Genomic DNA, 27,373 nt, shown 5'->3' with positions numbered 1-27,373 from the left:
TGAGCCTTCACATTTGTGATCTATGTATTTCTTTGTGTGTGTGCATCTATGCCTACATCCCTGGGATACATATATTGTCATGGACAGTCTCTTCCTTGTATTCTCTGTCTCCTTCTGTTTCGTCTCTCCATCTCTGCCTCTGTCTGTCTCTGTCTCACACACACACCAACTCCTGCAATGCCACTGAATGGGGTGAGAGTTCAGATGCTCCCAGTGACTTAAGGGATAGGACATCTGAGACGGATGGCTCAGTGGCAGGCAGGGCCGTCTGTGGGTCCTTCTTGAGGAAGCAACTACTTGAGGCCTCCCAGGAAGAACCACCTCGCTGGGGTATTCCCAAAGCTCTTACTCTCACCTGGTATCTTTCAGGTGTGAAGTCACACGGAGGCATGCTGGGCTTTGTATGAAGACCGAGCTTGGTTACAGAGGTCCAGAAAGCACCTACTGAAAGTGAAGTGAAGTGAAGTGTTAGTGTCCTCAGCTAAACATCACACAGGCACGTTCGTAAGAATCATCTATAGTTACCTGAATCAAAGTCCTGAGGCACTTTTGTTTATTTCTTATTTAAATCAGCCTTTGGATTTAAAACTGAGGTATCTTTTTTTTTTTTACAGCTCAGAAAGAGTTTTACTCACAAGGCAGCCAAGCGAGGAGACTGGAGGACAAGTCTCAGAACTGCCTCCCCAGTTGGGATATTTATGGAATAAGCAGGGTGGTCTTAGATGTGGGGAAAGGTAATCGCAGGTAGGGAAGTAGGTGAGGTAATTGGTGCTCTGCGCAGGTGCATCTCAGTTACGAAGTCTGCATATTCAAAACGGAGGCAATGAGCGGCATGGATGGTGGAGTTTTCCAGCCTCTGACGTCACCAGGCCAGTGAGCGCAGGCCCCAAACTGAGGTATATTAATAATGAATTTTCTTAAACAACAAGGTCCTACTGCACTGCACAGGGAACTATATTCAATATCCTGTGATAAATCATAATGGAAAAGAATAGGTAAAAGAATATATGTGTATAACTGAGTCACTGCAGTACAGCAGAAATTAACACAACATTGTAAATCAACTATGCTTCAATAAAATTAAAAATTAAAAAATAATGAATTTTCTGGAGAAAAAAAGGGAGGTCCTCTCAAATCTAGTCAGGAAAGGCACAGAGGATATGGGGGAAGTCATGGTTTCTCCCACCTGGGTCCCTCACAAGCCTGGGAAGTTCCTCCCTCTGCTGCCTGTATGGACTGTAATTCTCTGTTCAGTTCAAACTTCTGCCAGGGCCGGGGGTTGCAGGAGTCCATTCTCTGTCAATAGAGGTGCTTTCTAAGCTTTGACCTTCCTAGTCCCTGAATCCCAGTGCCTAGCCCAGTTCCCAGTACTGGGTTGGCTCCAATAAACAAAGAACAAATGGCTTTTGACTATTCTTGTAGAGCATGAGGAGAGAGAGGTGCTAGGCCATGTACTATGATAATAAATACATGCAAGGAGATCTGGAAGACAAAACCTTCCTGTAAAACACAACCTGAAGTCCATGACAACACAAGACCGTGGCAAAGAAAAGATAAGCTGGGCCAGAGGAATCATTAAATATTTGGAGCTAGAAGGAAGCTTAGATTTTTTGTGTGTGTGTGTGGGGGGGTCAAAGTGCTCATTTTATAGATGTAGAAACCAGCCTAAAGTGGTAAATTAATTTGTTTAAGATCACCAAGCTAGTTAGCTGCAGAACAAGAACAAAACTCCCAGTTTCTGACTCCCAGCCTGGTACCGTTTCGCTCATTCGCTGCCCACCTCCATCCTCCTCTGGCAGCACAGATTTTGACCTCTCTATAGCAGTGGGATGGAATAATAGAATCAGAGAACATTGGAGCTGGAAGAGCTATCTAGAAACCTTATAAGTACTCTTAGAAAAGAATGCTGCTAATTTTTAGGATTCAAGGTCAGTATCGAGAAAATTTTACAGGTGGAGAGAGCTGAGGAAATGATGTCTCTTGTTCAGCATGAAGGTTTGAATCCATGGATGTAATGTTGGTGTTTTGTGTGGCTATAAAGTCACCCTCCTGAGAAACACAATGAGCAATTGTGTTTTTAAATGAATCTGGAAAGTAATGACACTGACTCTCTTTCTTTCAGAGAAAACTCATCCACTTTTCTGCTCTAAATAATCACAAATGTTGTTCATTTGCTCTTACTTTAAAAGCAAGTTGCTTTTGGCTATCCATACATAGAAATGACCCAAAAAATAATGGCTAAGTTTTCTGAGAATTCCACATTTTCAAAAGCTTTTCATTGTGTCTCTCTACATTAGTTACTGTTCTGATATGGGGGAAAAAGTTCTGAGTGTTTCTAAGAATTCGAATTCTCTTCACTCCCGCAGTCTCATTTTCCTTTCTGCAAAATTGGAGTTACCCATTGAGGAGGCTGAAAGGTCTCTTGACTCCAAAGTTACAGGAAATTATGAAAGTAGTCTGGAGGGGGTAGAAAGAGAGTTGGAAAAATTTGATAAAGAAAATCTTGAATTTTAAATGGTCAAGTTAGGTATATTCATTCATGCATTTGTTTGTTCACCAAACTGATAGGAATATGATGGTTGAATGAGGGCTCAAAATGAAATACATAAAAATTCTGCTCTCAGGAAGGATGGAAGGAAGGAAGATTAGCAAGCAAGTAGGAAAAATAATAAGTCAGTAAGTGAAATAAGTCTCGATTACATCTCACACTTGTATGTGGAATCCAAAAAATGAAACAAATGAATGACTATAACAAAACAGAAACAGACTCACAGATATAGAGAACAAACTAGTGGTTACCAGTGGGGAGAGGGATCAGGGGGAGGGGCAAGGTAGGGGGAGGGGATGAAGAGGTACAACTACTGTGTATAAAATAAATAAGGTACAAGGATATATTGTACAGCACAGGGCATAAGGCCAGTATTTCATAATAACTTTAAATGGAGTATATCTATAAAAATATTGAATCACTATGTTGCACACGTGAAGTTAATATAGTATTGTCAGTCAACTGTACTCTGATAAAAAAAGGAAAAAAGTCTAGACAACATCTTCAAACAGCTGAAAACCTCTCTCACTAAATAATCCAAACTCAAAAATAACAGTACATATAATAGTTGATTGACAAAAAGAAAGAAAATGCTTCCGTTTTCATTATTTGCTGGAAGAAATTCAAACCTAAACATGTTGATGGTTGCCTGCATTCTTTATTCAAAATAGCCTATGTTTTGAGGATGACATAGAGTTGAGGTTGATAAAGCTTCCCTTGGGCTCCTGGAAATTGTGTGTGCGCGTGTGTGCACCTGCCTGTTTGCACGCCTGGGGCCCGGGAGTGTGGGGCTAGTGGTGGTGGGGAGAAGACAGCACCAAGGGGGTCGGGGAAGGGAGAACTGAAATATGGGTTCATAAAACTGAGTCCCACGTCTATTTCAGCATAGACATTTTTTTGTCTCTCTTTTATCATTTTGGCTGGTCTGATGTTGCCTTTTTAAGCCTGATGCTGAACATGGATGACAGCTAATGATTTTCATTAAATTCATCAACTTCCACTCAATTCATTTGAACAACTCAAGACATTTAAAGGTGGCCTTTGGGGTGGGGAGGGGGAGGAATAAATTAGGAGCATAGGATCAATAGATACACATCACTATATGTAAAATAGCTAAACAACAGGGATTTACTGTATAGCACAGGGAACTATATTGAATATCTTGTAATAATCTGTAATGGAAAGGAATCTGAAAAAAAAGATACATGTAGAACTGAATCACCTTGCTGTACACCTGAAACTTATACAATATTGTAAACCAGCTCTACTTCAAATAAAAAGATGGTTTGGTTTGGAAACCACCACCACTCTTGCCAAGCGGGTAACTAGATTTAATTTTCCGGCTGCCTAATTCTCACCAACAGCGTTCCACAACAGACAAGTCACCTTAGCTCTGTGTTCTTTCCCCCCAGATCATAGTATCAAACAGTGAAAACCTGTTGGGCAAGGTAAGTGAGAGAAATCCGTGTCTGTAGGCATTTGAAAATTCTAGGGGAAATTCTCTTTGTAATGACGAAGATTTTTCTAATATCCACAACCAACTTTCAACACAGGGTGGGTATTTGTTAAGAGCCTGTGACTCTTTCAAATAAAAAAAAGGTTATAAAATATTTGAAAATACACAATGGGCATACCTGATAGAACATTAAGGGAATTTATTAAAGTGCTAACGATGCCTTATTTCTGCATAGCATATTAGGTCACTTTAAAAAAGCTTGTCACTTTGGGTATCTCATCTGATACACGGGCTAGCCAGCGAGTTAGGAGAAGAAGATTTTATCACTCACCTTAGAGCTGAGGCCGTGATTAAACGTGAGGTGTTCGCAGTTTTGAGGTCCCACCCTCACCCCCCATGGGGCTGAGGGCCTGAGGCCACCTCCTTTCTCCCTTCATAAACTGCCCCACAGTCTGCAGGAAGTTACGGAGGATGCTCATCCTTGATTGAACTGTGTGCTCTAAGTGACCGGATAATAATACCAGCTGCCTGTCTCCCGCCAGGGAAGCCAAGGGTAGGGCGTGAGACCTCTGAAGGTCTCACATCTGAATCGGATGTCCCTGCTTCTGGATCTGAAGTCTTGAGCAAAGGACCTGGATGGAGGGAGTAGCTGGAGGTCCTCATTAGAGCCATGATGTGCTTCCGAGGCTGTTCCTGCCTGGAGTTCCTGCTGTTTCCATGGGGCTTTCCCTGGTACCTTTGCAAGTCCAGTCCTGCCCACCTCCTCACCTTCCTATTGATTCTTATAGCCCCTCCCACCTTCCCTCTGTATCCTTCCAATAAATGTCCTTTTCCCTAAGTAAACCAGGGCCAATTGCCATTGTTCACCAGCAAGAGCTCTGCCTGATTCCCAGGCTGGTGGCGGCATCCATCCTTTGGTACCTTTGGCAGCAGGCCTTCTCTGAGCCCCTCCTGGCCCTCCGCTGGGCTTAGGTCAGTCCGCAGATGGCAGCAAGGATGGCCTGGAGGGGCAGGCGGGACACCTACCCTTAGGGCTAATTTGAATGGTTTTCTTAGAAAACGCTTTGCAGGAGGCTTGGGATGTTTCTCAGGTGGAAATGGGTGTTATTTGCAATCCACTTGCCCTCCTGTGCACCCCTCCTTGTGGGAGAGAAGGCAGGTGATAGCACCATGGTATGTTTGAGCATACACCCCACCTGCCTAGACATGTTATAAATTTAATGATCTTTAGCTAATTAGTAAGAAAGAAGGCATGGCTGAGATATTTTCTCCATTCTTTTATCCTGAAAGCAAATTGCTTCTGTAACTTTGTGGACATAGTCAGCCTAAAGTGATTGTGCCTATCAAACAGAGGTAAGGCTGGACATTGTATGCACACATACATCACATAATATACATGCAGGTGTTCTACAAGGACTGTGACATACTCTTTTTCTTTGGCTGTACCATGCGGCATGTGGGATCTCAGTTCCCCAACCAGGGATTGAACCCTCGCCCCCTGCAGTGGAAGCTCGGAGTCCTAACCACTGGACTGCCAGGGAAGTCCGGTGACACATTTTTATTTTTGCATATCTGACAGCTTTCAACACCAGGTGATCTTCCTGTCTAACCTGGCCCCTGCCTCCCCCTCCACCCATTTTAGTTTTCTATTGCCTCACCATGATTTGGTTTGATTTACAGCATGTATCTCGACTGGATTTCATCTTTTACATATTTACCTGTTTATCTGTTTATGCTCAGTCTCCCCCACTGGGATACGTAAGGGCTGAGATTTTGTTTTGCTCAGGTGTGTGGTAGGTGCTCACATACTTATTGCCTAATGTCTATTTGCACCCCGCAGATTCTTAAGAAGGGTGTGTTCAATGAGTGTGTGTTTGGATGACAAGCAAGCAGGGAGGTATTTAGGACAGTAGGTAAGAAAGTAGAAGCCAAGTCCCAAAGGTTTTGGAAAGACCAGGTAAAAAGTATGACATCCATGTCTACGTGTGCTGGGTTTGCAGGATTACTTTCCCCCCGTAGTGTCCTTGGTGGAGCCAAGTGAAGGGGTCCTCAGTGAGCTGATCAAGATCTCTAGGCACCGAGCCTCACCTGCCATTTCCCGTACCCTGCTCCCACCATCAGCCCAGCTCCACAACCCTCAGGGCAGGGGTAGGAAAGGGGAAGAGGCAGCAGAGAGGGCATTTTCTCTTACTTTGTCAACAACCGGTACTTTTAGGGTAGCGTCCTCTTTACTAAGCATAAGACTCTGGGTATAATTCTAGCTCCTTCTCAGGAAATGCTGGGGTTAAATAGTGTTCTGGCGAAAGACCCATGACTGGGGGAAAAGACAAATCCAAAAGGGTGGGTAAGAAAGGGCCTGATGGAATCGCTCTAACTTTGGAGCCAGACAGACCTGGCTTTGAACCCCAAGTTGTCACTTCTATGTTTCTGCCTTTGACCAAATTTCTTAATTATCCTTTATTCTTCTGTCTCCTCATCTGTGAGATGGGATAATAGTACTCCCTAAGAAGTTTGGTTGAAGATGAGAGGAGATAATGCATTTAAAGCATCAGATATGTATTACGTTTCAAAGAACTGCAGTTGTTAAGGGGGAAGAAAGCAACTGGAAGAGGAAGGAAGGAGATAGGAAGAGGAAAGATGAGGAGAGAATGAAGATAAAATTGATCATGATGGGCAGTGGAGAAGGGTCTCCTGTGTTTGTTCGGGGTCTGTGGGGCACAGGGTCCCACTATGGCACATCAGTGTGCAGAGGCCTACTTACGCTCGAGTTTGCAGCAGGGAAATTGGTGAGGAGGTGGTGGGCTCCTAGTGAAACAAGACAGATGTGAAAAATCAGGGACACAGAGGCACGCGAAGCCGCCACCAGACCTGGCTGCCCCGGGTCTGTTCCTGCTGGAGAAAGAGGAGAGTCTGAGCGGAAGACGAGGACTCAGGGTTAAACCTGGCTTCAGTGACTTTGGGTAAATGACTACACTTCTCTGAGGCTGTTTCCTGGTTGGTGATTGAGGGGGTGGCACCACTTTCCGGAGGCCTGGCGGCAATTTGTGTAGATGCTTTATGCTTTTTGAAACAGTTATCCTCAAGCATCTGTACACTACAGTTAATACTTTACTATTTTGAATTGCTTTCTTTTTCTTTCTTCTTTATGTTACCGCGACTGTTTTTGTTTTGAAATTGTGTATCGTCAGGTTTTATTATCCATGAATTTCATTTCAGGACAAAAGGAAGCATTAGGAAATATTGGACAGGAGACGGGGGCACTGGGTCTGACAAGGTGAGGTCTAGCTCACAGGTCTTAGTGGACTTGTCTCTAAGACCCTATCCGGGTCTAACATTCCAGAATTCCAGAGCTCAGCCCTTCCCCTCTCGCTGACCCTCTGCTGACCCACGTCCCTCTGGTTTCCACTCACCTTTGGGGGACGGGCGTGTCTTGGGAGTCCTGGGAGTTGAGGTCTCCAGGTACAAAGCTCTCAGCAAATGTCTCCAGGCTAGAGTCATCTCTCGCAGTCAGGGAGCAAATCCCCGTGGAAGCAGGTCTGAGGAAGGGCTCCACTGCTCACTGACCAGGTGGACTTTGAGATTAGGATGGAAGGGGAGGAGCTAACCGAGGGGTTACTGCTTCCACTTCCAGCGGGTCCCAAAGAGACAGAAAGAGAAAGCAGGTGGGAGAGAGGGAAGGAGGGAGGGAGGGAGGGAGAGAGAAAAGAGGAGGCAGGCAGATAGGCAAAGCAAGGGGTCTTCTGGCTATTTTGCAGCAGATAGGCAAAGCAAGGGGTCTTCTGGCTATTTTGCAGCAGATAGGCAAAGCAAGGGGTCTTCTGGCTATTTTGCAGCAGATAGGCAAAGCAAGGGGTCTTCTGGCTATTTTGCTAGTTTTATGTCCCATCGGGGTCTCATCAGGGTGACAGTCTCTCTGCGGAAGGGTGGTGATGGGCCTGGGGGAAGGGTCAGGATATAGTTGCAGGGGTCAGAGACTTAGAAAGGAGAGGAGTGAAAAAGAGAGCGAGAAGGAAGATATCCGTGAATTAAATGGGTAAAGACACTGGTTTTCGTACTGGGGGTCTTGAAGGAAGACAAGAGGCATAATGGGGAAGGAGGTAGTCCACGGGAAAGGAGAAGGGCACCAAAAAGCTAGGGACGGCTCTGGACAGCTGCGTATCCCCTTAGGTATCTGAATAAGGCAAGAAGGTGAGAGCTGAGGAGTTAGGGTGCTTTATTTCTATTATGTTTTAATTTCTTAAATTCCCATTTGTCGCTCCTGACTCCCCTGCACCCCTAATCTCCATAAACAACTATTTTGTGTGCTTAATATATACCTTTTTGTTGGTATGTATTCTTGTAAAATGTTTATTGTTTGGGGTGAATGCATTTTTTTTAAAAAAAATATTTATTTTTGGCTGTGTTAGGTCTTTGTTGCTGCATGCGGGCTTTCTCTAGTTGCGGCGAGCGGGGGCTACTCTTCATTGCGGTGCGCGGGCTCCTAACTGCAGTGGCTTCTCTTGTTGCGGAGCACAGGCTCTAGGTGCGCGGGCTCAGTAGTTGTGGCTAGTGGGCTCTAGAGCGCAGGCTCAGTAGTTGTGGTGCGCAGGCTTCGTTGCTCCACTGCACGTGGGATCCTTACCGGATCGAACCCACGTCCCCTGCATTGGCAGGCAGATTCTTAACCACTTCACCACCATGGAAGTCCTACGCATTTTTAGTTTATGTCAACAGGTGTGCTTTTTTTCACTCAGAACCATGTTTTAAAAATCCATCCAGGTTGCTGTGAGTAGATCTCTTCCGGGTTTCCAGCTGCTCTGGACTGGGTGTCCACGTGCCTTTGCAAGGCAGTGCCTAAGAAGGGAGAGTGACAAGGGCAGTAGGAGCTGGGAGGGTGAGGGGGTGTTGGGTTGATAACTGGCTCCCATCCACAGAGGGCAAGGAAGAGCCAGGCCTCTCCACAGTGGCAGGTGGCAGATTTAATAAACAGGGGAACTTATGAGGCTGGAATCTTAAAATTTTATATAGAGGTCTTAATTGGGTTCAGTAATGTACACCGTCCAGTCATGTACACATTACTCTCTCAAGGCTGCATCCTTGGACCAGCTCTCACTGTGCGAATGATGGGAAGAATGTATATTCCAAGGACAGAGGAGCGGGTGAGAGCCTCTGAGTGCGTGGATCCAGCTCGCAGGTCAGCCAGTGGTCACATCCTCTCAACTTTCTCCTCCAGCAGGGTGGGACTGGGGGAACAGCATACGGGGTGGACGTCTTGTTCACCTTGCACAGGGGACAACTGGCTTGGCCACATCCCCCACATCTGGGAAATAACCTTTTATCCCAAATGCCCGTAAGAGGTGAGATTACCAGGTAAGCACCGAAAGGTTTTAAATTCGATGTCAAGTGTCCCCTTTTGCGTGGGCTCCCAACTCCCAGCCCATCCTGCTCTGGGGCTGTAGGAAGTGGTTCTGTGATCTGGCTGGTCAAGTGCTGTGGGAATGACACATGTCGGCAAGGCCAGTGGTGAGGCGAGGCCAGTGGTGATGCAGCCTCTCCCTGGGGTGCCCAAGCTATCACGGTGTTGGACTGAGGTGAGAAAATGCTGAGTTCCTGAGGGCTGGCATGTGTTCCTCAGCTCTGCTGGGCTGTGATCTATTTTGCTCCTGCGAGCACTGGAGGCTGTAAACTCCTTGGATTTGAGATTTTTCTTGGGCTGTAAGTTTAAAGGCTGTTATGGTGAGAAGTGCCCAACAGCATCAGGGGCTGCCTAGGGCGGGAAAGCAAAACACGGCATATTCTGAGCAACTTCACAGTGAGAAGTTGTACCTTCTTTATTTAAAAGGAAATATGTTTATTTTGATCACTGTAACGTAATGTATGCTTTCCGTGAAAACAACAAACTCAAGCCTAGAAAACATGAGAGAAAATAATAATCACAAAAAAATCTAACCTTTATATTTTAGTAAAGATTCTTTCAGAAATTTTTTTTCATGTGTGTACCTGTGTATATACATGATGTTTCATAAACTGCTTATAGTCAATAATATAGCTTTTCGTTCACAAAATGTCAATCTGGGTCATCACTCCTAATTCTTTCATAATATTTCTTGATATATTTTATTTAATTTTGGAAGATTCTTGGCCACTGTTACTTCAATAGTTTTTCCCTGTTCTTTCTTCTCCTTCTGATATTTCAATTATACACATATTACACTTTTAGAAATTGTCCCACAGTTCCTGGAGGTTCTGTTATTCTCTTCCCTCCACTCTATTCTCTCATTGCATTTTAATCTGGGAAGTTTCTATTACCCATCTTCAGAGTTCACTGATTATTTCCTCAGCCATGTTCAGTCTACTGATGAGCCAATCAAAGACATTTTTTCATTTCTGTTTGTTGTTGTTACGTGTTTTTGATTTCTAGCATTCCTTTCAATTCTTTCTTGCAGTTTCCATCTCTCTGTTTATACTACCCATTTGATATTACATAATATCTGCCTTTCCCATTAGGGCCTTGAATGTATTAATCATAATTATTTTAAATTGTCTGATAACTCCATTATTTGTGTTATAGCTGAGTCTGGTTCTCATGTTTACTTTGTCTCTTCAGACTGTATTTTTTTTTCCTATCATTTTAGCATCCCTGCAACTTTTTAATGAAAGCTGGTTGTGACGTATTGAGTAATAGGACCTGAGGTAAATGAGCCTTTACTGTGAGGTTTTATGTTAATCTGGTTAGAAGCGGGGATGTGTTTGTTTTCTGTAGCTGTAGGTGCCAGAGGATTCAAATTCCTCTAGTGTCCTTGTTTTTGTCCCCTGTTATCTTAGGGTTTCCTTAAGAAATTCTCTTTAAATAGAGCCAAGGCAGCTCTTTCAGCTGTAATCCACTGTTACTATACTGGAGGCTTAAAACTCTTATGATTAGATCTTAGTCTTTTAGTGGGCCTATGTCTCTGGACTGGGCTGTGATCTTCACAAGTATTTCTCTATAAATTCTCTGTAAGTGTAAACTAAAAAAATTTTCCGCCCTCGACTCCCTCCCCTGGCTTCTTTTTCCCAGTTTGTTTCCTTGAAGCCCTTACCCCTTTTGACTATGTTCTTTTTTTTTCTCCCTTAGGTGAGGTAGGAAGCATAGAGGTGGCTGCAGTGGGAGCGATGCCCTTCACACAGCTGATATAGGGCTCTGACAAAGTCATCTTTGTTACATCTTTGTTAACAGATCTTTGTTAAGGTGAAGTCTCCGTGCACATCGTTTGATAGTTACTCTTCCCCTTTCCCAGCCAGAGCAATGAAGGGATCTTCACCATGACAAGGGATCTTCACCTGGTGATGTTCCCTTAAGTAAGGCCCAGAGAAGTTAAGGGTCCTCCTAACACTCTGGCAACCAGAGAGTTTCTCATTCTCACGCTAGTCCACACTCAGCCTCTAGCAATTTGTCAAAATTACTGTTTAATGTTTCTACCAGTTATGGCTCCAGGTTAAGAAGGTCTTGCCTGTGACTTTGAAGATCTGCCTGTATTTCTAGATCTCAGAGTGACAATTCACTATGCAACCTCACTTCTCTGATGGGTTCAAGAAAAGTCATTGGTTTTCAGTTTGTTCAGCTTCCTCTTGTAAAAATGGGAGTGATATCTTCCAAGCCCTTTACATGGTAGAGAAGCTGGAAGTCTACATATATTTTATTTAGTGAGTCCCTATAGATGGACAGCTGTATTTTCTCCAGCATCCTAGGACATAGAACTCTGTGCACTAGATTAACTATTTTTTCCTTTGGAGAAATACTTGAAGAGGGATTTCTAGGTCAAAATGTATGTCTGTTTTAAATGCACTCCAGTAAGTTGGCAGTTTATAATTCAACTAACATGGCACAAAGTTGTTTTCCAAGATGCTGGGTCTTTTGATATTTTTAGAATTACAATGATATCCACTGAGTCTGAAAACTGGGATGAGGAGGAAACTTGGGTTCCCTCCCGATCTACGAGGCATTTGAAATAACACTCCAAGATCTTCCTCTAGTTTCAGAGGTAAAAAGACTATTAAACAGAAATTATTTCCAAGTTATAAGGGATGCTAAGAGACTTCTGCTCTGGTTCTTTTTTGTTCTCTCTCCCTCAAGCAGATCAGGTGTAATTTTCTTCATTTTCTATAGGACCAGAGAAGACAAGGAACTACCCCATGACTGGTAAATAGGAAGGACAGGATATCAGTCAAGAGACTTGCCATCTCTATTTCCCAACTAATGAGTTACTTTGAAGATACAAAATATACTTCATCAGCTAGGAAAATATTGGAATTTCTCTTTGAAAAAGATAATTGGCAAAAGAGGAAACATGGAAATTCTGTTGTCATGTTAATAATTATAGGGTTTTTTTTTTATTTGTACACAGGTTCACTAATGATTTATCAGTTTAATCCTGAGTGAACTTTGCTCTTTGACCCCAATCCTTCTGCCAATACCAGAGCAGGGTCCGTAAGATAACAGCTTTTCCAAAGTGATCCTTTCTCTCTCCTAACTCATTTAGGAGTGACGGATTGAAGGAAAGGGAAACATTTTGGAAAGATTTCAGATAAAACCCAATTTACATGAAACCTCCTATGACAGGTATTCCATTTCAGTGAACGGACTCTGAAGGAGGGCATGTGCAGGTGTTGAGACTGAGGGGCAGAGATAGCAGGTGTGCTGGGGAGAAGAACTGCATGGAGGTGAGGCTCAGACACTGCAACCCTTAGAGTTTCAGGTAGCACTGATTTTCTTGAAAAATGGTGCAGAGTCAAAGTCCTTCAATTTAGTTATTAGGATGAACTCTTTGAGCAAAGCTCATCTGGAATTATTAGAGTTAATTTTTTGTTTAAATAAATTTATTTATTTATTTATTTATGGCTGTGTTGGGTCTTCGTTGCTGCATGCAGGTTTTCTCTAGTTGCGGCGAGCGGGGGCTATTCTTTGCTGCAGTTTGGGCCTTCTCATCGCAGTGGCTTCTCTTTTTGTGGAGCACTGCCTCTAGGTGCACAGGCTTCAGTAGTTGCGGCACGTGGGCTCAGTAGTTGTGGCCCACGGGCTTAGTTACTCCGTGGCATGTGGGATCTTCCCAGACCAGGGCTCGAACCCGTGTCCCCTGCATTGGCAGGCGGATTCTTAACCACTGTGCCATGTGGGAAGCCCCGAGTTAATATTTTTTTAAAGTCAGCCTGATAAGACTTGGGGACACAGTGGTTACCCCAGCCTTCCCACTAGACTGCGATCCCCGGGAGAGTGGAAAGCACGTCCCTAATGCTTCCTGAATCCTAACACGGTGCCTGGCACACATGCTCATCAGGTGTTGTTCAACAGTGTATGTAGTTGAATGACTAATAGACCACTTAATGAGGAAGTGTTAAAAGGGGGGTCTTGAATGCTCAGATTAATTCCTTTTGGGTAGAATGTATGGCAGAAACATTTTTGTGCATAGGCCCCTTAGCAGTTGGATTTCTCCAGTTGTTCATTCCCTTGAACTTCACAAACAAAGCATGCTGTATCTCCCAATCTCAGCAGGATGGGATTTGTCAGAATTTGGCTCACTGTGACTGGGGTTGATTCTGCAGGGGAGAGAAGCTGCCCTGAAGTTTGGGCCCTCAGATACAGTGAATTAGCTGACTAGGCCCTTTAATTATATCCCATTCCTATGACGATGGTTACAGAATTGTTTGATTTAAATGACAAATTGCAAATAGATTCAGATTGCAAATGAAAAGTGAAGGAAGATTGAATCAAATGTGAAAAAGGGAACTGATTTATCACCTAAAAGAAAAAAATCTCAAGTAGAAGGAGAAAACAAAATCTAGCTATATCGTGTTTATAAAAGAAACATTTAAAACATGATGACATAAAACAATTGAAAGTAAAGGAATGGAAAGAGATTCATCAGAGAATTACCACCCAAAAGAAAACTAGTGTAGCAATATCAGTATCAGAAAAGAAAAATAAGGGTTTTAAGACAGAGTCATTAAGGATAAAGGGGATCATATTTAATGATGAAAGGAAGAATTTGTTAGGAAGATACACCTAATAATATGGCCTCAAAATATATAAAGCAAAAATTGATAGAATTACAAGGAGAAAGAAGAATTTCTATAATCCTAGAAGATTTTAACTTATTTACAAATCACCTCAGAAAATTATATCTTAAGCAGCACAAAAGATGAACCTCATAAATGTAAAATTCTTAAATAAAATGTTACCAAATTGAATGCAGCAAAGATTGCAAAAATACATCATGACCAAGTAGAATTCATTCCAAGAATGTGAGGGTAATTTAATATTAAAGTATTTTTTCTAAATAAATTCTTTGTTATAATTTACATGTTAACTGAATAACAGAGAAAAGTCACATTATCATATAAATAAATTTGAGAGCCTTTAACACCAATTCAAGACAAAAAAATATTAGCAAACAAGGAATAGAAAGGAGTTTCCTTAACATAGCCAAGTATATCTGCAAAAACCTACAGGAAACATACTTAATAGTGAACTTTTAGTAGCATTTTCTTTAATGTCAGGATCAACAAAGAATGTCCACTATTCTGCTTCTATTCAACCTTGTACTGGAAATCCAACCCCAAGAAATAGATCAGGAAAAAGATATAAGTATTATAAGGATCAGAAAATAAGAAAACCCAGTTGTTACATTCTGATGATATAGTTGTAAAAATGGAAAATCCAAGAAAACTTACAAATTGCAAGGATTAATAATTAGAGTTCAATAAGGTTTCAGGATATAGGATCGATATGAAAAAACCAGTGGTTCCTATATACAAGCAGCAACCACTTAGAATAAGATAATCTTTAAAAAGATACCATTTGCAATAGCAACAAAAATATTATGGTGCCTAGGAATGAATCTAATAAAACACATGTAGATGTTTATGAAGAATAGCGTAAAGCTTTATTAAAAACAAAAGTAAATGAAGTGATAAACCATGTTCGTGATTAGGAAGAAACAATATTATAAAGATGTGATTTCTCCCAGAATTAATACATAAATTCTACTAACGACAATTTGAATCCCAGAACAAGTTTTAGGCTTATCTCAAAATTCATGTGATGAGTAAATGGTCCAGAATTTCCAGAATAATTTTGAAGAAGGTATGGAGGTGTAGGAATTAATTTACCAGATAACAAGACTGCATAAAACTAGAGTAATAAAACAGGGGACATTGGAGCATGGATAGATAAAGAGACCACTGGACTGGAATAGAAGCCCAGACTTAGGACTTGTGCTTATGTAGAGACACAGATGGCATAAAAGATAAGCAAATCAGGGATGAGTTATTCAGATCCAGAATGGATTCATTAGGACAATGAAAATTAAAATAGCAACAATAAATTATGTTATGCTCATCAAATTGTCAAAAATTAAATATCTGACAATACTAGGTAATGATTAAGGAGTGAACTCCTACACTGCTGACTGGGGTAGACATTGGTACAACCGCTTTGAGAGCAATTTATCAGTATTGAGAAAATGTTAAGATATGTGTCCCATATGATCCAATAATTTCACTTCTAGAGGGACATCCTGGAGAAAGTCTTGCAAACACTTAAAATGTGAAACTTGCATAAGAATATTCATTGCAGAGTCATTTATAATAGTGGAAATGGAGAGTTGATCAACACAGGGATTAACAAATACATTTTACATAGGTACACAACTGCATACGGCAGATAAAAACCAATCAACTGGAGCTATTTGGATCTCAAAAACCCAATGCTGAATGAAAAAAAATCAAGGTGAGTAATGATCTATGTTATTATCTATGTAAAATTTATAAACACCAGAAAAATTGTATATATTGTTTACAGATACATATGTATGAAGTAAATGCATTTTTTAAATGGCCAGGAAGGATATACACCTGCAGGATTGTGGTTATACCACTGGAGAGGGAGATAGAGAATTTGGTTATTGAGGGATGCCAGTTCCTGCATCCATCATGTTTCATTTATTAAAAAGAAAAGGTGTGCAAATGTAAAATAGATAGCTAGTGGGAAGCAGCCGCATAGCACAGGGAGATCAGCTTGGTGCTTTGTGGCCACCTAGAGGGGTGGGATAGGCAGGGTGGGAGGGAGGGAGACGCAAGAGGGAAGAGATATGGAGACATATGTATATGTATAACTGATTCACTTTGTTATACAGCAGAAACTAACACACCATTGTAAAGCAATTATACTCCAATAAAGATGTTAAAAAAAAAAAGAAAAGGTATAGAAAAAGGTAATATTTGTGAAATTTGGGTGTTGGTAAGTGGATCTTTGTTGTATCATCCTCCCTAATTTTCAAGTGTGTATGAAATATTTTATGCAATAAACAAAATATTATAAATGGAAGAGTCAATTACAGCTGGAGTTCTAAGTGGAGACATGGGATAATTCCAGGTAGGAGGAAGCAAACAAAAGAAAATGTGCGTTGTCGGTGCGAGATTTGTGGCTTAAACTTCATTTGGGAGAGTCGGTTGTTTATCAGATTTGGAACCTCTCATCTTCGCTGTTCCCAGAAGACCCAAGGAACTTCTGAGTGCTTCCAAGCATGTTTGCATTTCTAAAGCTTGGGTCTGGCAAATGGCTGAAGACTGGAGGAACTTGAGGGCAGTGGAAAGAGAAGATGTAGGATTTAGCTGGGTTGGAAGCAAGATGTCAGTTTTGATTTAGAATTAGTAGGAAATAAAATCAGAGAATATGTTGAAAGAGGAGTACAAGAATGCATGCCTGGAAAAAAAAAAACGCCTTGGATGAGCGTTCTAAACCAAATATTTTAGCATGTGTCTGCGTTAGTATTTAGATTGCTGTTTCTTTCCTTCTTTAAAAAAAAATATGTCCTAATAAAGTTTGCTGAAACAAAGAAAACCGCCCCCCGCAAACTTACATTATATATAAAATATGTGTTTCACTTATATAGAAAAAGACCCTCCAAAAATCATTGCTTAGGAAGTAATTTATTGATTCGATTTAAATTAACCATTGCTACCATTGCAAAAGCAGTTGCTCTGAAAAAGTATTGAAAAATGTATCATGAGATTACATAGTTCAGTAACAATATCAATATTGATCATGTGAAGCAAAACTACTGGCAAATGTCATTGAAGCTCATTTTATAATTTCTAATAATTTATGCAGTGAATGTGTGTCACCTTAAAAATGTACCTGTGATGTTTACAAATTCTTTCAAACACATTTATAAATACAGTAATAAAAATTCCTGAGCTCCCTTAGCTTATACCAGTGTTCGCCAACCAACAATCCATGTGGTGTTTGACTAACACCCTCTAGCCTTTACTTAAAAAATATTTTAAGTAATAATAATAATAATCGCATTCGTAAAAATATCTGTGCTTCAAGTCTGTTCGTAAGTGTAAGTTTTAATGTGAACCTGATCATAATAAGAGAAAAATGCTTAACACTTGTATGGGCAGCAGGAGTTGAGGGGTGAGGTGAGTAGGCGAGGTTGTAGACAAAAGAATCCTAATTTAAGTGTCGAGACCTCCAAAGTGGAATATGTTTTATAGTACGGGTTTTGTCTCATTTGCAATCTTCAGAAGGATTCTCAGAAGTAAATCTGCAAGAATCTGCTTCCCTGGCCAGTAAGGTCCCATTGGAGGCTTTTCAAAAACCCCATTTCCTATAGTCCTGCCCTATCTCCCAGCCCCAAGATTTCAAGGTTTCTGTTAAATAGATATTATATCTCCCAGTCCCTCAAAACAGTGGGGGATTTAGAATGTGTAAAAGTTGGTTAGTAAGTTGTAGAGTTTAGTGGGATTAAGGTTTCAGATACGGTTCTGGCGGGATGTGGCAACATATAATTTCTGTTTTCTTTTAGGAAAGCACATGTGATAATTTTGGAAAATTAGCTACACATTACTTTTCCAACTCGTCATTAATTATATGAACACCGTGTCTGGTGACTAACACTACAATTTTTTCCAGCTTAGAAGTAAAAGTATGTCCAGTAATTAAAGGCAGGTGGCACCAATGTAAGCATGGGGGAGTCAGTGTTTCTTTGACAGAAGCCAAGTTTTAGGGAGTGATACTCACTAAATGAGAAATTTCTCATTCCCTGGTAAGACATGGCATTAGGGGATTTAGGAGGCAAAGAAGAATTTGTAAAGCAAACCCCACACCATCCCACAATTCTGTAACACAAGCATGAACAGTAGGTAAAGATTCCTAGATCTAGATCCATTAAAAGTAAAAAGTTATCAGTTTACACTTAATCCAATGAATTTGGTCAGAAAAGATGTCGTTAGTAATATGGATGAATCATACTGTTCAAAAGCATCCCATTTTTTAATGGCTTGGTTTTACCTGTATTTTATAATACTTAAATGAGCTTCTCTGATCTGATCTCCATGTGCCTGATTCCATCTCACGTTATTTTTTAGCAGCTTCTTGTGTGAGGGATGGGTGCAGGAAGATTATGTTTTGCAATCATATGGAAAGGTGAAGAGAAAGGAGGAAAACTGTTTTGGTCCAATCTACATAAACAATTTCTGGATTATAGATCCTTAGCAGCAAAAATCCATCAAGAAAATTGTTTCAGCCATGAATGTGTTATTTTGCTATTTACATATCAAATAAAAATAAATAGAGGAAGGGGAGGCAAGGGGAATAAACATTTATTGAGCCAGGCACTGAGCTGGGTGTTTTCAACAGCATGAATAGAAATATAATGATCATATGCTACTGGGATGATTTTGTTTGGCAAGCGTTGTTTCTGGCGTGCAGTAAAAATGAAGATGTTCTGGCAATAGCAATTAGCAGAATCTCCCATACTGCTGACAAGGATTTAACTGTCCATGTTGCCCCCTCAAAATGGAAGGAGACAAATGAATAAATCCATGGGAAAGAGAAAGCACAATGTGCTATAACCAAAGATTTACAGAATTAAAGATGCAAGATGAATCAGATGACTATAGTCTTCTATAATTCTTTAAGGCTAAAAAAATAGGCATTACAATAAGTTCATGTAGAAGTGAGTTTTTAAAATCAAAACAAGATTATTTCTGATATATGGCTGATTTTCCCCATACCATAATACCTTTGATGGTTAAAATCAAATAAGGAGGGGCTTCCCTGGTGGCGCAGTGGTTGAGAGTCTGCCTGCTGATGCAGGGGACACAGGTTTGTGCCCCGGTCCGGGAAGATCCCACATGCCGCGGAGCTGATAGGCCCGTGAGCCGTGGCTGCTGAGCCTGCGCGTCCGGAGCCTGTGCTCCACAACGGGAGAGGCCACATCAGTGACGGCAAAAAAAAAAAAAAAAAAAAAAAAATCAAATAAGGAAAAGATTTATTTCTAGGGGCTTTAGGGAAGTCAAATTGTGAGAAATGTCGCTATCGTGGCTTTGGGTAACCACCTTGAGGTGACTTACGGTTGGGAAAATATCTGCATCTATAGTTTTGTTGGTTTTTTACCTGGTGAATTACTATGTATTCTTTCTGGCTCTTATTCATCAGCCAGTTTTTATAAAAGGGAAAGATGGTTATTGAGAAAACCTAGCATAAACCTACTGACTGGTGAATTAGGTGTATTCTCATGTAAAAACAAAACCAAACCCCAGTAACATATTATAACAATCACTTCTAATTTCCTATGTAATGTTTAAGAATTTTGCTTGGCATTTTCTAGGAAGAGAGAAAAAGCAGAGGTAGTGGTAGCTTTGAAAATATGGAACCTTTTGCTATTCCATAGCCTTTACTTCAATATGGCTTTACAGGAGACACAGATCACCTAACAGTCCGGTTCTATAGGTTGCTTCGGTTTCCGTGTGAGACACAGAAATTGTCTGAAATGACTGATCAAGCAGAAGAACAAGCCTCATGATGCAAATAACATTCAAGTAGTATAAGAGGTCACGTGAAGCAAAGCTGGGGGGGTTGACTTTTAAACAGTTGTTGGATTGTACGTTAAACACTTACCCCAGAGCAGCTGTACGAGGGCAACTTACACTACTTCTAGACAAAGATCAAGAAAAGAATGAGTACATTCATGGTTTCATCAGAAAGATATGATTACATATTTTTTTCAGTTTTGTTTTCCAGACATAGAAACAATCATACTGAAATACATATACATAGATTCTAAGTCATTAAATAATTATTTTCTTTTGTATTACATGGTGAGTTTCACAACAGGAGGATTATATATTTCAATGTGTCATACAGTTTTTGAACCACATAAAGCAATATAATATAAAATCATATAACAGTTACTTTAAAGTCAGGAATATCACATGGCAAATACACAACTATGGCACTGAAAATAGTCAAAGTGGGAGATGTGACATCTTTCATCTCTAAATGATAAGCAGTTTGAAGGAAGGATATTAGAACAAGAAGGGAGGTAATTACTTTTAAAACTTCAAAATCATTTTATCAGGAATTTTATAAAACAAATTGCTGTTCAGGAAAATCTTTGCCATATAGTTTTTCAATTTCAGATAACACAACAACAAGATATTTTCCCCCCTCAGGATTTGTGAAATTTGCATGGAAAAAAATCAGACTGGACCTTGAAGTGTATCCAGGTGAAGCATCATTTGACCATAACTATTAAACTATCATTTCTGATATTACTACTTAAGTAGCTAAAGTTTTTAGAGTTAAGTGTTTTTTCTTTTTAATCAGCAGCAGGTAAAAAGTTAACTAATAGACTGTGATTATCTAAGGGTCTCTCTCTTCACTGACAACAACCGTGTAAACAGTACATGTTTTTCCCCTTTACACATCTCAGTGCTTCCTGACATGAAATCAGAGCATAACTCAAAGGAATCAATGTGGACAAAACAGTCATGGGCATATGGTATTGTGAGTTACGTGCATCTCTTAGCCATAAACTCAGAACACTGAATAGATTATAGAGTGACTATGTCCAATAAAATTTGGGTTTAGCAGGCTACTCTCGGCATTTTGTGGAATCCTAAGGTGCCCAAACATTTGGAAACACCCTTTCTATCTCTTTCCTTTTATTGAAATAGATACCATGTAATGGTCTCAGACCAAAAATCACCTTCTTGAAAGACACAAATCTAGGGAGAGAACTCCTGTTTGATTTGCAGATGACATGTATACTGATCATGAAATAAGTCCAGGCCATAACTATAAGTAGAACTTCTGGTTAGGTCATAAGCTCTCAAGCAATCATTTTGTATTTTTAAGTTTCTGCTTAAGACCTCCACGGCCGAGTCGTCAATGTAGCTGGATTTGTTAATGGCCTTTGAATGAATGAATTGGGCTAGAATATCTAAGCCTGAGGACCTTTAAATGGGGTAACTTGTGACCCTCAACCTGGGCCTTGATATCTGTGTGGCTGACTTAACGTCTGACTCAGTCCTTTGACTCAGGCCAAAGTCATCGTTTATGCGTAATTTAGTTTCTTGCAAATCCTATGGTTGCTACTGCACATAATGAACTCGTAGGAAAAATAAAGGCCCTGGAGTGAGAGCATAAGAAGCTACAAGATGGACAGCTAAGCAGAAGAGAAGAAGCAAGGATGCTAACTGAAATCGATCTGACTTGGAGGAATGGGTCTGTTTTTCTCTTCAGCGGTGTCACAGCCACATTGTCCACTGCTTCAGGTTAAGGCCACACCAGCAATATTTCCCTGCGCTGTCCCTGGGCCTTCTACAGAAACCCTGGACTTTACTTAGATCATGAGCATCAAAGACAGTTAGAGCCGGAAGGGGTCTTAGAAATATTTTAGGCCAATGCACTCGTTTAACAGGTGAGGGAACTAGTGGCTAGAGTTTAAAGGACTTGCCTAAGATCACACAGCCTGTTTAGTGGCAGCAGGATGACCTCGACCTGGAAATTGAGTGCTCAGCCCACTACCCTAGCAACAACACAATGACGCTTGGGCTGAAAAAGGAGAAAAAGAAATTGGTTCACTGAAGTACACGTGAGGCTTTCATCAATGACAAATCTACGTTAGCAACCCTGCGGATGGTAACCCAGAGCCTTTACATCTTTCTGCATGTGTGCAAGTTTCCACGGTGCATGCATTCCCCTTCTCAGGCCCTGGCATGCAAGTCCAAGCTATTCAGAAGTTCATTAATATGTTTTCAAATTGAGGGTCTCAAGTAACAGGGTGGCAGGCTTATTCCAAAATCCTAGCCAGAGTCAATTTCTTGTCAAAGTAAGTTACACTATTCACATCAGCTCTGTGGCAATTCAATTAAACAATAAATTAAAATCCACTCAGTAGTTGCTGATTGGACCTTAGACCGTTTAGTCATTCTCTTTCTGGCTTTTTCATTCATTTATCTAAAATGTAAGATTTACTTTCTAACCGATACACTTTTCGTGTGAAAATGAAACTTCAAAAAAACAAAAAGTAAAGAAAGGCACTTTGTAAGATGTGTACAAATCTGTTTCTTTCATGTCTACTCTAAGGAGATAGTAAAATTACTACAGGCAGCGGCAAGTCTTTCTGCCAGTGATGGGCAGTGGCGGGCAGCCCGGAGAAAGAGGCAGATTTGGGGACGGACCCTCCTTAGCCAAGCTGCACCCTGGGGCTCAGGTGCCTCTGGTTGTTCATCGGATTCTCCCGTTCAGCTGGGTCACTACAGGACAGTCAAACTCCTTCATCTCGTACAGATGCTAAGGGATTGACCAGCTTTGGACCAAACCAGTGAAAGCAAGTATTTAGTACATAACTGCCTACCAGGATTGGCCTTAGGCACTTAGGAGGTGGAGAGTCTGTTAAATGTCAGTGACATGGCTGATCATAACTTGTGCTCATTTGAGGTGCCTTGTACCCATTTGCTAAAACTGACCAGAGAAGATTTTGCCGTTTGAGTCATCAGCTTCCATAAATCATCCATTGGCTATCCCTCTTCCGTGTGCTTTGTAACTTGAATATTTAGGTGTTTGTTTATAAAAATATGACCTTTATAGTTAAGAACTTAAGGCTTTTAAAGCCAAATGTGCAATGGTGGTACATAATCCATGGGAGAAAAAAAAACAAACCAGAATCAGCCGCCTGATATAAGAAAAGTGTTTTTCTTTCTAAAAATCAAAGCCTCTTTCAATGTCTTTTAAAAAATATCTCATGCCTCTTCTCTCTACACGCATATTTGCACATAATCTTAGACTATGACTCTATACCTACATGATGTATAAAATGCATGTGCGATATGTTAAGATCAGTTGGACTTGATGATTTGCAAGTGAAATAAAATGAGCACATCCCTGAAGAGGACTTGTATTTCTATGATAAAGGGCAACTATTTATTAGGTTAATTATGATACAAGGCATTGGTTAATTATCTTTGCAGGACACTATTCAGTGAATTATGGAATCAAGGAGTCGGAGTTTAAAAGGACATTAGAGATTTTCCGGCCTAACATTTCCTTCAGAGGAAACTGAGGCCCAGAGAAGGGAGTTGATCTGTCTAAGGTAACATAATTAGCATTAGAAGCTGGGTCTCTTGGCCCCCAGTCTGCATACTTTCATTCGACTAGGGGATTCCTTAACAGAAAATAGGCTAGACAATGAAAAAAACATAGTTTATTAAAGAGTGCTAACTGACCATAGACTTATAGCCTTGGATTTAGTTAACAAGTGGTAGTAATTTACTTGCTAACTGGTGTTTTTTTTAAGGATTTAGTCTGAGTCTTCAGCCATGACATTTTTTTCCATATATGCCAAATTATATATCAAAAGCAGACTATTTTTGAATTTTCATACTATCAGACTGACTGATACACATCTTGGAGGAGATTGGACTATTTTTGGGAAAGGTTTAGTCTGTACCGGCTGTGAAGGGCAGAGTCTTTTGTCAGTGCCTCTCAAGGTGGAATATATTCCCTGGACCTCTTAGAAGTTGTGTGTACTTTTTCAGGTCATTCTCTACCATTATGAGAATCCTAAACCACTGATATGTTTTAAAAAATGATGCCTTTTTCTTACAGTACCGTTCAGTGCAAGTCAAATAGACTCAACCTGTACTTTCCAGGAGAGGATCGCTTCACGCACTAAAATAAGCTTTAGTGGAAATGATCATCTAGGGCAATGCTTCTCAAACTTCACTGCGCACATGAATCATCTGGGGATCTTAGCAAAATGCAGATTCTGAGGCGGGGGTGGGGTGGAGATTCTGCATTTCCAAGCAGCGCCCAGGTGATGCTGATGCAGCTGGTCAGACCATACTTTGAGTAGCAAGGATCTAGGGGATTGAATAAACTTGGACAACTTTCCCAAATACCCCCTCACTCTGAACATGTTGTTTGCATATTGGGAGAATAGAGCTTCAGATGTATTACTTTTGCATTTCTGGAAGCTCTGGCAATGTGTTCACTTTCACACATCAGGCCACTTCGGAGTCCAGTTCCTATCCACATGGACTTATTGGGCTGGAATATTTAACTCACAGAGGGAGCTCAAATTCTCTATGTTCCAGCTAGTGAGCGGATACAGAAATGGATTTGCTGTCAGGTGAAATGGAAAGAGAGGCAGGCAGTTCGATGAGTCATGGATGTTCTCTTTAAAAATGGAGATCCAGGCTTTTGACCGCTCTTGGAGAGCCTGCCCTTGGAACTGACTTGGGGCTTCCAACTACCATACCCTGGCCTTTGTAGTGGTTCCCACTAATCCACAGATGCCTGGTTTCTTGGAACTTTTCTTTGGATACTTCTGACGTGAGAGCTCTCCCTGCCCCTGCCAAAATTTTGCAAGTGGATCTACTGGATCTATTCCAGAGAGACACGAACTCCTGGCTTTACTTAAAATGTCCTCGCTGTCCAAGATTGTTCAGAAAAGCAGAACAAGAACCCTCTCTCTTGGACAGTGCGTTAGATGTTACCACTCTCCTTTTTCATTGTAGCTTTATGAATATTCACCCAGAGAAGAGCAGAAGCCCCGGAGTAGCCCTAAATTACAAGAGAAGTAATTTCTGGTCTGTGGAGAGCCCTAAAACTCTAGCTCTATGATTGTTGTTTAAAGTATCCTGGAGATAAAAAGAATCGGCTAAACTGTACTACACTGTGTTGGAAACTGAATATTGTCATCCACTTCATATTCCTCAGTGGGCTTTGGGTTGGTGTGGTATTTTATTCCACAAACAGGGACTGCATATATCACTCTGTACTGTAAATACTCCTTATAATCACATAATGGAAAATACTGTACCCACTGAATAGGTAAACAGCTGTACTGGGAAGGTAGAAAACAGTGTTTTATTTACCTAAGTGATAGAAAAATAGTCTTCAAAAATACATTGTTCAACTTACGGGTTTATATTAAAGTAGAATTTGTATGTACAGTAAGGCAGTACTTCCGTTAGCGATGATCTTTTAAATTAAAGTTAGTCTTTGGGGATTTTTTTTTCACTAACAGAAGACTAGGGTGTGTAATAAATTATCATGCTGAAATGAAGGAGGAAAACATTTTAGAAAGATTCACCACATGAAACTCATTTGCCTCTTATGTAAGAAAATTTCACTTTCTAAAACTCTATTCTCCAGAAACTTCAGAATGAAATACAATTTAGCGGGGGGGGGGGGGGGGAAATCCATGCTTAATAAATTCAAACTATTTTAAGAAAAAATCAGAGGCATCCTTTTTATTTGCATATTGGCAATGCGTCATTAAGGTAATAGGAACGGATGTAAACAATTTGTCAGGTGTTCTAGAATGCACTCTTTTTTTAAAATGTGTTTAATTTGGTTAATCCTAATAAAATGAGAGAGGAGTGCTAAAGGTTAAGCAATTGGTCTTCAAAAGTGGTTTTCATGGCATTTTTCTCATATCTACCATCTTCCTGTGGTAAACAGTTTTGACTAGTTGATATCCTTCTGTCGTATACCAGACCATGAAAGCCTGTTCCAGGGGATACACCTATTGGCACTGTCCCTCAAGAATACTAAGCAATGTGCTTTTATTTCATTGAACACATAATTTTGTAACTGATAGCAAAACATAACTCTACAAATCACACGAAACTAAACGATTTGTTCTGGAATCAACTGTTGGAGAAAGAGGCAACTGGTTGAAAATGGATCATGAAGACGAGTGACCTGGGAGTTTGGTAGTGTCATTCTAACCCCGTTCTCAAGCCTTCTCTGGTAGAGTGCATTTCATGTACTCTGTAGTGTTACCTGAAGGAAAATCACATTTTAACCCATCCTTCCATGAATCAAGCTCTCACTGAAAGGGGTGCATAAAACCTGTGGGATGCAGGTAATCCAGCCCACCGAGCTGGAGTCTGTAGCTGCTCGGGGCCGCGGGGAAGGAGGCCAGGTCTACCGCGGCTGGATTCTGTGGCAGGGATGGCGGGGCCTCCTTGGCCGGTTCTTCAAACGGAGCCAGGTTTTGCGCTCGCCGATCCTGCACCAACACCAGGATGTTGCTCTCCATCACCCGGGACACCTTCGAGTACTCCTTGCTGGTTTCAGGGGTGCTGGTCTTCTCCGCCCGGCCGCTGTGCTCGTTTTGTTTCGGGAGCAGCGCCAGCGCTCCATCTTTGCTGACTTTGTGGATCTCCACGTACTCCAAGGGTTTAGCAGAGGTCAAGGGGGTCTTGTCCTGGGGCAGCAGCCGTGCCGCATCTTGGTCGGTCTTGGAACGGAAGCATTCTGACTCCCCGCGCTCAGCTGCCTTTCCTTCCCCGCCAGTCTCAATGGTTTGTGAGGGTTTTAAAGCACGTGTGTCTGTTTTGTCCAACAAAGTGGATGCAGCACCTGCCGTGCCCAGGCCCAGCTTACACACATCAGCAACGCTGTGGTAAGATGACCTGGAGTAGTGCAGGCCGGGGGGCTGCAGCAAAGGCCACGTTGAAGATTGGGATCCGCTGGCATGAAGAGAGGGGATTTTGCCTTCCACGCTTGTGCTCTGAGGGCCTTGGGGCTGGGTAACGTTTGTCTCAGGTTTCTCTGCCTTCTCAAGGCCCTCAGGAGTGTGGAACTTGGAGGGATTGGCCCGAGGTTCATCACACTTTTCAGACAGAAGGGAAGGGCTGTCGCAGCTGCCCCGGCCAGAGTCACTGTCGGGATCCGAGTGCATGGGCTTCACGCCTTGCCCCGGGTGTTCTTTGGAGTGAGCTGCCACCAGCTGCTGGTCCCCACTGTCATCCACCTCTAAGAACTCCACCAGTAAGTCCTCGCAGTCGGAAGTGGGAGGGAAGTCTTGGCATCCCAGGGCGCTCAGAAGTTCCTCAGACTTGCCCTTCTATTAAAACACAGACACAAGGCAAGAAGGCTGTCAGGTTCATAACATTCCAAATGGACATCGCAGCCAAGTCTGTGTTCCTGACTACGGGCAGGTGGGATGTGGCCACGGCCTCGCAGAATTTCCCAAACGTCAGACATCTGTGTCCCAGGCCATCTAGAATCACCTCCTGGACTATGACTCACCTAATATTTTCCTTTA

General features: G+C 41.4%; 2 protein-coding genes across 6 annotated transcripts in view; both read right to left on the bottom strand.

Annotated features, from left to right (window-relative positions):
• Positions 1-7,653, bottom strand: part of AGXT2 (alanine--glyoxylate aminotransferase 2) — a 44,925-nt gene extending 37,272 nt beyond the window's left edge. The window contains exons 1-2 of one of the 2 annotated variants that reach the window (XM_033421284.2): positions 7,415-7,653; positions 356-444 (exon numbers count right to left, since the gene is read on the bottom strand). In XM_033421284.2, the coding sequence (XP_033277175.1) occupies positions 356-444; positions 7,415-7,502 (177 nt within the window). In that variant the 5' untranslated portion in view covers positions 7,503-7,653. The remainder of the gene's footprint in view (positions 1-355; positions 445-7,414) is intronic. The other variant, XM_004266011.3, reaches the window with a different exon arrangement.
• A 6,594-nt stretch (positions 7,654-14,247) lies between these two features.
• The window catches only part of PRLR (prolactin receptor), a 174,915-nt gene continuing 161,789 nt past the window's right edge, over positions 14,248-27,373 (bottom strand). For all 4 annotated transcript variants that reach the window (XM_033421281.2, XM_004266007.3, XM_049708003.1 and 1 more), the window contains one exon: positions 14,248-27,172. In XM_033421281.2, coding sequence (XP_033277172.1) covers positions 26,150-27,172 — 1,023 coding nt within the window. In that variant the 3' untranslated portion in view covers positions 14,248-26,149. The remainder of the gene's footprint in view (positions 27,173-27,373) is intronic.

This window comes from Orcinus orca, chromosome 3 (genome assembly GCF_937001465.1).
Source record: "Orcinus orca chromosome 3, mOrcOrc1.1, whole genome shotgun sequence".
In the NCBI taxonomy this organism is placed as follows: Eukaryota; Metazoa; Chordata; class Mammalia; order Artiodactyla; family Delphinidae; genus Orcinus; species Orcinus orca.
The sequence above is the reverse complement of the archived record's forward strand: the minus strand, read 5'-3'. Positions and strand labels throughout refer to the sequence as shown.